This window comes from Acomys minous (genome assembly GCF_964271855.1).
Source record: "Acomys minous genome assembly, chromosome: 10".
NCBI lineage: Eukaryota > Metazoa > Chordata > Mammalia > Rodentia > Muridae > Acomys > Acomys minous.
Window position 1 is genome coordinate 111,530,978 of NC_140491.1, and position 11,958 is coordinate 111,542,935.

Genomic DNA, 11,958 nt, shown 5'->3' on the forward strand with positions numbered 1-11,958 from the left:
AACCAAGTTCTAATAACAAGACTAGAAACAGATACACCTGTGGAATTTTGCACATACCAACTGGGTTTTGAGCCATGATAGGCCTGGAAGCTTCACTGGCCTTGCTGACGCCTGCAGCATTGAGTGCGTATGTTCGGAACTGATACTCTAGTCCTTCCACTAAGCCTGTCACTTTGTAGTTGCACTCTAAACACGGCACTTTGTTTTCTTTCACCCAAAGAATGGTGTTACGTTCTTTCTTCTCCACCCAATAACCAACGATTTTACTGCCACCATCATGGTAGGGTTCTTCCCAGCGGATTGACATGGCATTGGCAGACACATAGTAGACTTCAGGTCTTGTAGGAGCGCTTGGTGGAACTAAATACAGACATGGATACATAAGAATACAGTTTTTATAAAATTCAGTGGAAATATTTAAGAAAAGGCTTTGAAATTGGGTTTTTATTTTTCTTACCAAATGGATGCTCAGCAACTATTGGTATTGATTCCACAGGCTTGCTGACCCCAAATCTGTTTTCGGAACTGACACGGAAACAGTACTCTTTGTACTTTGTGAGGTGAGTGACTTTAATCTGAGTGCGCTTCACACTGGAATTGATGAGCTGCCAAGCTGTCGTACCCGACTCACGCTTTTCAACTATGTAATTAGTAATTTCAGTGCCTCCATCGTCTTTCGGTTCTGTCCACGACAGGACACATGATTCAGCTGAGACAGATGAGACCTCAATGGGACCAGTTACCGGCCCTGGCCTTCCAATGACCACAACTGTGACAGTAAATGTTTTAACACCAGCTGTATTTTCCAGGGTCAGGAAGTATCTGCCAGAGTCACCTCTCATGCTGTCCTTTACAGTCAGGGTGGTTCTGTCTTTGGTCGTTGTGATGCTCATTCGATCTGTCTCCTTGAGTCTCATTTCTTCTAGTTTCCAGGTGACTTTGGGGGTGGGACGCCCACTGATTGGCACATCAATGGTAAATGTGCTTCCGGCTTTGCAGGTTATGAGCTGATTGGTGATTCCGGTGAGATCAGCAGTGGGCTCAATCTGGGGCTCCTTGATGATAACCGAGGAGAAGGCTTCTCTGGGCTCGCTGTAGCCAGCGTCATTCTTGGCTTTCACTCGGAATTCATATTCCGTGTTCTCAACGAGGCGCTCCACTGTGAGAGTCAGCTCTTTGGTGCGACCAGCTTCAACCCAGAAGTCAGATCCTTTCTGTCTCATTTCAAGCAGATAGCTAGTGATCCGACTGCCTCCGTCATGGTCAGGTTTAAGCCAAGCTAGGACTGCGGAGGATTTGCTAGTGTCGACGACATCAAGTCTCCTAGGCGGAGCGGGCTGTTCTGTGGCTAAGATTGGCTCTGGCATTTCGTAGGGTTCACCGACACCATATTCGTTTTCAGCAGAAACACGGAAATAGTATGGAACGCCTTCTGTCAGATCGCTGACCTTGAGGATCTGGCGAGTGCATTTTTCACTGACAACTTGCCAGCTACGGCGACTCGCTTCTCGCTTCTCTATCACGTAGTGATGGATTCGGGCACCACCATCAAGGAGAGGGGCATCCCACATCAGTGTGGCAGACCCCCGGGTCACATCTTTGAAGGTAATTGGACCAGGGGGTCCTGGAGAGTCTAGCACCTTCACAGTGAACGTTATCGACTTCCTACCACTGTTGTTTTCCACGGTGAGTGTATATTTCCCTGCGTCATTTCGGTTGCAGTTTTCCACAGTGAGGGTGCTGAAGGAGTCTGTTGTGTGGATATCAGCCCGGATGCTGAGGTTAGAGTCAGGCTTGCTCCATACTGCATTAGGAGTGGGTCTACCCTGGTAGGCAATGAAGAGGCGAATGCTAGCTCCTGCTCTGACAATGTGAGTCTGCTTGAAGTTTGCATCGATGTCTAGCTCAGGAGCTGATAATCGATCCACTGCTTTGATTGTGCCAGTCACCTCACAGCTGTCTCCTTTCCCTGCACCATTGATAGCACTAACCCGGAATTTGTATTCTTCACCTGCCTGAAGATCAGTGACTGTGTATCTCGTTTTCACACATGGCTCTGTGTTCGCTTTGTGCCAGTCCCCTAAGTCAGCTTTGCACATTTCGATTATATACCCAATTATTTCCATCCCGCCATCAAAGACTGGCCTGGCCCATTCCAAGCTCACAGTTGTCTTTGAGGTGTCCGTCACTTTGACCACTGCGGGGGCGCTCGGTGGGTTGACGGGCTCTCTGCATTTAATTAGCCTGGAGACTCCACTTGCTGGTCCCACCCCTGCAGCGTTTTCAGCCATGACGTGGAATTCGTACTCGTTGCCTTCAACCAGACCCGTGACTTTGAACCTTGTCTCAGAGATTGGTCGTTTGCTGATCACTTTTACCCATCTTGTGCTTTTCTTTTCTCTCCTCTCAAGGATGTAGTGACGAATCTCATTGCCACCGTCCGACTCTGGCCTTGCCCAGGTCAGGGTAATGCTGTTGCCTGTTACATTGCTGGGCTCTGGAATTCCAGGGGCGTCTGGAATGGCTGTAAAGGGGGAAATCCGTTAGGCTCATTTGCTTAGAGAGGTAATCTTATGGCACGACACCATTTAGTAGGACTGGAAACTTACTGTATTGTATTTGAGCAACCACGGGGTCGGACTCGAGTGGTCGGCCAACACCAAACTTGTTAACTGCAGACACCCGGAACTGATACTCATTGCCAGTTATTAGTTTAATGGCAGTGTAGCTGTGGGCTTCACAATTATCCTCGATTAATGCCCAAGCAAGTCTGCTGGTTTCCCGTTTTTCAATGATGTAGTGAGTGACAGGAGCACAGCCATCATTGAGTGGTGCATCCCACCACAGAGTCATCTTTTCACCAGTAATATTAGTGAATCTTATTGGTCCAACCACTTTTCCTGGTGTATCTATAAGAAAAAAGGTATTAAGAGTTACTGTTACTTTTTTTCTTGTCCACTAAAGTATAAGTAGCCATATCCCTAACCCAAGTCTAATAAATCATATTGAAAACTTATTTTAAGATACCTTGTACTTTGACTGTAATTTCTGCTTTTGTGGAACCAGATACATTTTTGGCTTCCACTGTATAGACGCCGCGGTGATCTCGAGTGGCATCTCTAACAAAGAGGCTGGTAGAGCCAAGGACATCAGTTATTTCCATGTTCATTCTCCTCTCAATTTCCACGCCATCTTTGAACCATGTTACTCGTGGCACCGGCCGCCCTTGGACCAACGCTTTGATTCTAAGGCTGTCTCCAGACTTAATCACGAGACCATCAAAGTACTCAGGGCCGAACTCGACTGTTGGTGGGACTGGAAAAGAAAAGAAACACTTATCCATTTGGCCTAATGAAGACATACATAAACGTAGATTTCATTAGGACCATGTCATAAAGACTGGGCAGGTGACCAATTCCATGCTACGGAAGGCCATTTTGAAAGCAGGGCTACTGACTGAGAGATTAGACTATGGGATCAAACACTTCTCCACTACTGAATTAATCCCTTCGTTACTCCTGACATGTGATTGCTTTGCACTGCTCTGCAACACTTGCAAGTCTTCACTTCCTAATAGTGTTGTGTATCCAAACAAGTTCCAGGAAGAAGCCATGAACTTCATATAAGCAGGTGTTGATTATATTGCTTCATATACATTACATTTGAATAACTCTAATATATATAGACAGCTATTCCTAGGGGCCTTTTAATTTACTATAAATGGCTGAAACTACAAATCTAAAAACTCATTTCGACTTGTTTGATCTTTACATGGGAATGAAGTTCAATAATAGACATAGTGAAAAGAATTGATACAAAACAAACTTAGTTCATCCACATGGCAGCCTTAGCGAATCTATAGATTAAGACCTCTGTCCCCTTTTATAGACCAGCTGCCAAAAGCATTCTTTTTTTTTTTCTTTTCCAAACATGAGTACTCTTTGTCATGATGAAAATCAGTTGGGGATGCTTACCATTTTCATCTCTTGTCATGATGAGGCCGGAAGACTGTGAGGGGGGGCTGATGGTTCCAACAGCATTTCTAGCAAGTATTCTGAACTCGTATCGGTCCCCAGGACTGAGTCCTGTGACTGTGTACTGACATTCACTGACGTCAGTGAAGTTGCATCTAACCCAGCGATCATTTCCTTGCCGTTTCTCAATGCTGTAGGCCACGATCTTACTGCCCCCATCGCGTAACGGTGGGTTCCACTTAAGTGTGATGGTTTCCCGGGTGACATCAATGTAGTCAGGGGTGCCAGGTGGGTCTGAAAAAAATGTTAAGAAAAGTTAAATAGACTGATATGTCTGTAATCATCTTAATGACCGAATGAAGTAAAGCAACATGAATAAACCTCCCAGGCTGATTTGTATTACTAATTTCAACTTTCTGTCTCATAGTCTTCCAAAGAATTCAAGAATGGTAAATTACTTTATTAGACTGAATTAAAAATCATTCCTCTGGCTGGGCGTGGTGGTGTACGCTTTTTATCTCAGCACTTGGGAGGCAGAGGCAGAAAGATCTTTTTAAGTTTGAGGCCATCCTGGTCTACAGAGTGAGTTCCAGGGCAGCAGGGCTACAGGCAATACTTGTCTCCAAACAAACAAACAAACAAACACCCCACATTCCTCTGGCGTTACATGCCTGGTTCTCTAATGACAAGAAGACAGAACCAAGAAGGTGACTTCTGAAAGCGAAGTGGTGTTTGATGTGTTTATCACTAATGTGTTTGGTTGCTTAATTAAATATATTTGAGTAATAGTCACTTACCTACTGGGGAAACGGCTAATGTAAACTTGCTTGGGTCACTAGGTGAGCTCAGGCCAGCAGAATTCTCAGCATATACACGGAACTGGTAGTCCAGCCCCTCTATTAGGCCAGTAACTCTATATTCTCTTCCAGATATTGGTGATGTGTTAACCCTTTGCCAGAGAATGCTGTTTCTTTCTTTCTTTTCAACATGGAACCCGGTAACTTCTGAACCACCATCATACACTGGTGCATCCCAAGTTAGTGACATGCCATCTGAAGTCACGTTGTATATTACGGGCTTTCCTGGAGGACCGGGAATCCTGAATTGGTGTTTTGCCACGATAATAGTTGAGGCAAGTGGCTCACTGACTCCGTATCGATTTTCTGCTCTCACTCTAAATTGGTATTCAGAGTCTTTGACCAGATTGGAAACTTTGAATGTGGTCCTGGCCACACTTGAGCACACCATCTTCCAATTGGTTTGTGAAGCTTCCCGCTTCTCAATGCTGTAACAAGTAATTTCTCCTCCTCCGTCATCCTCAGGTATGTCCCATGACATGATGGCACTGTCAGCCTTGATTTCGTCGAATCGAATGGGCCCCTTGGGCTTTGATGGTGGGCCTAGGGTGATGATCGTAATGGGGAACGAGTTTCTACATATTGCATTGTCAAGAATAACGGTGTATTTTCCCCCGTGCTCCTTCTTCACATTCTTAATACTCAGAGTAATTTTGTTTTCTGTTTTACTGAAACGAACACATTCACTTTCTTTCAGTGGCAAACTGTCCTTCAGCCAACTGATGGATGGCTTGGGCTTTCCTTTATAAGGCAACTCAAGGTGTACATTATGTCCAATTCTCACAGATATCTGTGCCCCGGGGATTTCTGACAAGTCAACTTCAGGTGTAATTACAAGCTCTTTCACTGTAAGTGGCCCAATAGTGACAGGGTCGCTCTGCCCTTTCTCATTTCTAGCAGCCACTCGGAATTCCAAGACGGATTGCTCTTTCAGTTGTCCGATCTCGATTTCGCACGTCTTACTGATGCCGGCGTGGGACCATGCTTGCTCTCCTTTGCCTCGCCTCTCCACGACGTAGTCTGTGATGATGCTCCCGCCGTCAAAGTCAGGCTTGGTCCAGCTCAGGACAACAGATGTCTTTGTCGAGTCTTTCATGGAGAGATCACGGATAGGAGCTGGCACCTCAGCAGCCTTCACTGGCTCGGTGGTCTCGCAGGGCTCACCAACTCCAATTTCATTTTCTGCAAGAACTCTGAAGAAGAATGGCGTTTTCTCTGATAAATCTGTCACCTTGAAGGATGTGCCAGAACACTTGTGCGACACAACAGACCACGTTCTCTTCGTGGCATCTCTCTTTTCAATGACGTAATTAATGATGGGAGAACCTCCGTCGATGAGGGGAGGGTCCCACAGCAGGGTGACCGTGCCCAGGGAAACGTGTTTCACCTGTAGCTTCTGGCAGGCAGCTGGTGTGTCGAGCACTTTAACGCTCACAGTGGAAGACTTTGCTTGGCCAACTCCATTTTCTATCGTGAGGATGTACTTTCCTGTGTCATTGCGAGTAACTTGAGGAATGACAAGTAAAGAAGAGGAGTCGGTGTTTTGGATGTTGTATCTGGCGTCGCTGCTGAGGTTCTTTTCATCTTTCCTCCAGGTGACAGTAGGTGGCGGTCTGCCTTTAAAGGGAATCAACAGCTGCACATCTTCACCAGCTTTGGCTATAACAGATGTTCTGAGAGCCACATCTAGGTCGATTTCTGGTTCCTCTGTAGACACAAAATGGACATTTACAGTGATTTTTTTTAAAAAAAGGAGAAAATGAGTCTTTGCCTAGAACTCTTAATGATTCAATAAAGCACGATCACACTGATTGTACATACCAAGGATGTCTTTAGCCTGAGCAGGTTCAGTCATTGTTATAGGTTCTCCTTGGCCAGCGCAGTTTACTGCAGATACTTGGAAATAGTAATTGACTCCAGGTTTCAGGTTAGATACCACATATTCTGTGGTTCTGGCTTCTCCTCTGGTGGAGACAATAGTCCATTCCTCCTCCTCTCCTTGTCTCATCTCAACAACATACCCAGTAACAGCACTGCCCCCATCATAGACAGGTTTACTCCAGCCAAGAGTGATGGATGATTTAGTTGAATCTGCAATTCTTATCTTGGCAGGTGGGCCTGGAGGATCTGGAATGGGCATTTACATTAGAGTGATTACACAGGGATCTGCAACTCAGTCCCACAAAGGCACGTGAAGAAGCTGTGTGCTCGAGTACTTACCAATAGGATCAGCCGCCTTGTAGAAGTCAGATGGCTCTGAGAATGGACCTGTTCCAGCAGCATTGACAGCACAGACTCGGTATTGGTAGTCGCTGTTTTCTGTGAGTCCTGTCACCTTCTGTCTGGTGTCACGAATAGTCTCCTTTAGGACTTTAAGCCATGCTAGACTCTTCTTGTCTCGTCTTTCAAGGAAATAGCCACTTATTTCACTGCCACCATCTACAGTTGGCCTGCTCCAGACAACAGTCATTGAGTTCTTGGTGATCTTGGTCACCTCTGGGATGCTTGGTTGCCCAGGTGTAACTATTGGGGAAGAAAAGAACAGATGAGTTTAAAGGCTCAGCAGCGTCTACTTTCTCCTCTTTAAATTCCGTCTAAGATACGAGTTTAGTAATGACAGTGTCTGTCTTGTGGAAAGGATAGTAATGAGACAAGATGAGTTGCAAAAGAAAATCATTTTGAGAAAACATCTGTAATCTGTCAGAGTAGCTTATATCTCTGAATATGTTTCTCACATCTTTTAGTTTTCTAATGAAGCTGTAACTCACCAAAGGCATTCTTGGCCACTACTGGATCGGATTCCAGTGGCTCGCCAATTCCGTATTTGTTCACGGCTCGGACTCGGAAGATGTACTCATTCCCTTTGATGATTTTGGTAGTTGTAATGATGCACTCTTCCAGGTTTTCAGCCACCATAGACCACACGACTCGGCTGGTCTCACGTTTTTCCACGATGTAGTGAGTGATCTTTGCACCACCATCATCAGCCGGTGGCCTCCAGAGCAGAGTTATCTTTTCTGCAGTGACAGTCTTAAACTCAATTGGTCCACCGGGAGGTCCTGGTTTGTCTGCCAGGGAGAGAAGAAAACAATGTGAGGGCCTTTAAAAGGCCGAGCAACTTTCAATGACCACACTTTAGGTAAGCAATATACATTGCTCGTGTTAAGCACCTACCAAGGATCTGGACTCTGATGGTGGCTGAGGCGGAACCCATGGCATTCCTTAGTTTTAATTCATAGCTTCCACTATTAAGGCGGTTGGCATCTTTGATGAGTATAGAGGCAAGGTCAGTGCTATTTTCAACACACACCAATGCGTTGGTTTGTAACTCTTTGTCATCTTTGTACCACTCAATTGTAGGCTCGGGCTTGCCAGAAATGCCAGCTCTGAGCTTCACAGATGTACCCGCTCTGTATTTGACAACTTCTGTATATTCTAGAGGCAAGTCAATCACAGGCCCACCTGCAAGAAAAGTCGATGAGGAAATAGTTGAAATCTTACAAGGATGAAAAATGTAGTTGTAGAAACTTCAAAATAGGTAATTGGCCACTTGCCAATTGTGTGTACATGTGTGTATGTGTGTTTTATGTATCATATGCAGGTTTAAGCCCACTCACTTTAAACATTTAATTTTATAAACTACTTTCATATCTCAGAAGGGGAAGGCAGACTGAGCAGATGCTGAATCTCAGGAACACTGCACGAGCAGCACGAGGATATCGGTATTTTCTAAATGTATTTTAACCTCTAGTAGGTATTTTGTTTCAGTGGTGAAAACTGGATCAGGGATGAGACAGCTATCAAAGAAATAGCAGCACACATTTTCTTTTCTTTTATTCTAGCCTCTTTTTCCTTTGCTTCTGACTACTTCCCACTCATTTTCTTGTATTTTCCACTATCAAAATGTGAGCAGTTCATGTCAGATTCTTGAAACTTGAATTCTCTACTCACAGGGCTATGTATCCACCAAGAGATGTTCTGCCAGTTCTGCTGCTGAGATATAGAAGTGAACTTGGCTCGCTTTATAGTGCAACAAATACTCAGAACCTGCACATCCTGACTTGTAAAGGGCAGCCATGGGATTTCCAACACAAGGATAGGAATAGATACAATTTTTTGGGGGGGGGTTGTTTTTCCAAGGCAGGGTTTCTCTGTGTAGCCTTGGCTGTTCTGGGCTCGCTTTTTAGACAAGGCTGGCCTTGAACGCACAGTGATATGCCTGCTTCTGGCTCCTGAGTGCTGGGATTAAAGGGATGCATCGCCATGCCTGGCCTGGGAGTAGATACTTTTGCTCTGATAGGAAGAGGCTCACTTTCCCTTTGGAAAGTGGAGAACTATTACAATGTGTCACAGGGTACTTGAATCCCATGAAACTCTCATCTCCCAAGACACCTGCTCTTCACTGATGAGTCGTTTGGCCTTGGGGGACTTTATATAAACACTCTAAGCCTTAGGCCTACTTTTGCAAAGTGGATTAATCTGTGTTGTTGAACTAAGGGGGAGGATTCATGGAAATTGCCCAGTCAGTGTCAGGTACTGTTAATATTATGATCATTTAGGACTCTGGTCTTTTATGAACTTAGGAGAAATATTCCGTGGTGATGTACTTGTGGGTTAATTATTGAGTCTGGTAACTTAAAATAGAATGAAAACATCAACTCAGAACCGCCCCCCCAAACAAAAAAGAAAAAAAAAAAGAAAAAAAAAAGAAAAAGAAAAACTAACAACAACAACAAAAAACATCTAAAAGTTGGAAAGACCTTTAGATAGCCTATAAGCAAAATCTAACTTTTAATGAAATCAAGGGAGATGCAGAGTGACTAAAGAATGTTCTTAAATAGTCCAGCTAGTTTATAGTTACCCCAAAATTTAATTAAAATACATGTAAAAGCCATTAAAGAAAAAATTGAGTAAAAACTACTTACCATAAGAGTCAATGCATGTGATGGGGCCTACAACCTCAGATGGGTTGCTGATGGAACCAACAGCATTTCTAGCAAAGACCCGGAATTCATACTGCGAATTCTGAGTCAAGCCAGAGACGGTGAATTGCGTCTCAATAACATTGGTGAAGCTGGCCTTGGTCCATCTCCCATCTGGAAGGTCACGCCTCTCAACAATGTAGCCTGTAATCTTGCTTCCTCCATCAAAAGATGGCTGTTGCCATGAAAGGTTGACAGAGTTCTTCGAAATATCAGTGATCCGAACATTTCTTGGGGGTTCTGCAATAGCAGGGAAGCAGATCAGTGGTACTTAGACTGACTCATTTTGCTTTGAAGCAGTGAACTTTTTAAGTTATCAGGGTCTACTCTGTTTGATAACAAATACATACCGCAGGCATCAATGGCCAAGACTGGCTCAGAAGGATGGCTGGGCTTCCCCACGCCAGCAGCATTCTCGGCATACACCCTGAATTCATAAATAAGGCCAGCACTGACTGTCGTGACTTTGAAGTGAGTTGTACGAATTATCATTTTGTTGGCCTTTTGCCACAAAATACTATTCCTGTCTTTCATCTCCAAGTGGTAGCCTGTGACCGCACTGCCTCCATTGGACACTGGTTCGTGCCATCCCACAGTGATGCTTTCTCGAGTAACGTTAGAGACCCAGGGTGTAGACGGTGGCCCAGGTGTTGCTAGGGAAGGGAGAAAACACATACGTTAAGACAGGCATTTAGCACGTTGATATAGTGACCACCAATCTGGGGTGTCTAAGGGTGACGACAACTTACTGTATGGCAGCTTGACGACCACACAGGGTGAATCTACGTGATCGCTGATGCCAAAGCGATTCTCTGCCTTGATGCGGAACTGGTATTCTTCTCCTGTGGTCAGTTTCATGACTTTAATCATGGTTCTTGCTACTGTTGCCGACACTTCCGCCCATACTGCAGTGCTTGTTTCTCTCTTCAGTACAATGTAATTGGTAACGTGGCTTCCACCGTCATACTTTGGTGGCTCCCATTTGAGGGTCACACTTTCTTCAGTTATATCACTAACGACAACGGGGCCAGTAGGAGGACCAGGCCTGTCCAGCACAATGATGTTAATGAACGTTTTGGTGGTTCCACTGGAGTTGGCAGCAGTGATCTCATATCTTCCGGCATCAGTGGTAACACTTTCCTTAAGATTGATGGTCAGGTTCTCAGCAGTGGTCTCTGTGTTAAATCTCATGGTCGCCTTCAGTGGCACACCATCTCGTGACAAGGTCACTTTGGGTAGTGGTTTTCCAGAAATTGGAATGTCAACTTTAAGGTTTGAACCAGCTCTAACATACACAGTGTGACTTGGGAAATTCTTCATATCGATTTCAGGTGGTTCTGAAAAATAGAAGTATGGAAAATTAAGTTTTAAAAAGCTAAAAAAAAAACCAAACCAAAACTTACCTAAACATAGGAAGTGAAAACTTGCTTCTGCATAAAATTAGACATATCTAGCAGATCCTTTGAAAATGAAAACTTGCTTATGCATAAAATTAGACATACCTAGCCGATCCTTTATAAGGACAGGAAGCAGGAGCTCTCGTGGGTCACTCAGACCAGCTTGGTTTTCTGCAAAGACCCGGAAGAAGTACTCGTGATTCTCTCTCAGCCCGGAAACAACATGATGGGTTGTCTTCACCATGGCACATTTAACCCAGTTTTTCTGTCCTTTTTCTAGTGCTTCAACAACGTAGTGTATGACTCTGCTTCCACCATCGTGTTCTGGCTTCAGCCAGCTCAGTGAGACACTGTCTTTGGATATGTTTGTTACTCCAAGCTTCTCTGGAGGGCTTGGTTTTTCTAAAAAAGGAAAGGAAAGGAAAGGAAAGGAAAGGAAAGAAAGAAAGAAAGGAACATTGAAAAAAAAGGGAGCGATTATTACAACCCCCCCATTGCACCTTTCATACTTTGTCAGAGAAAAAGTTTTAAATAAAACCATGCATTTACTTTGACTTGGTTCTATTTATGTGACATCTTTGGCTTTTAAGCCAGTCAGAGTTCCAGTAGCTATGCTGTCAGATGTTACAGTACTCAAATTTAAGTTAAGTCTCAAATAACATGATAAAATGACAAATTTGCCCCAAATTCATTGTGGGTATACAATGGAGGGACAATCTTATAAGAAACTTCATGTAGTTCTTGCATA

At 44.3% G+C, this 11,958-nt stretch overlaps 1 protein-coding gene across 2 annotated transcripts in view; it reads right to left on the minus strand.

Moving 5' to 3' along the window:
- TTN (titin) overlaps positions 1-11,958 on the minus strand; it is a 271,286-nt gene that overhangs the window by 20,706 nt on the left and 238,622 nt on the right. For both annotated transcript variants that reach the window (XM_084799170.1, XM_084799169.1), the window contains 14 exons: positions 11,316-11,612; positions 10,563-11,150; positions 10,164-10,466; positions 9,757-10,053; positions 8,006-8,293; positions 7,600-7,899; positions 7,052-7,354; positions 6,653-6,958; positions 4,772-6,538; positions 3,975-4,268; positions 3,028-3,315; positions 2,610-2,909; positions 458-2,524; positions 58-360 (listed from right to left, as the gene is read on the minus strand). In XM_084799170.1, coding sequence (XP_084655296.1) covers positions 58-360; positions 458-2,524; positions 2,610-2,909; positions 3,028-3,315; positions 3,975-4,268; positions 4,772-6,538; positions 6,653-6,958; positions 7,052-7,354; positions 7,600-7,899; positions 8,006-8,293; positions 9,757-10,053; positions 10,164-10,466; positions 10,563-11,150; positions 11,316-11,612 — 7,701 coding nt within the window. The remainder of the gene's footprint in view (positions 1-57; positions 361-457; positions 2,525-2,609; positions 2,910-3,027; positions 3,316-3,974; positions 4,269-4,771; positions 6,539-6,652; positions 6,959-7,051; positions 7,355-7,599; positions 7,900-8,005; positions 8,294-9,756; positions 10,054-10,163; positions 10,467-10,562; positions 11,151-11,315; positions 11,613-11,958) is intronic.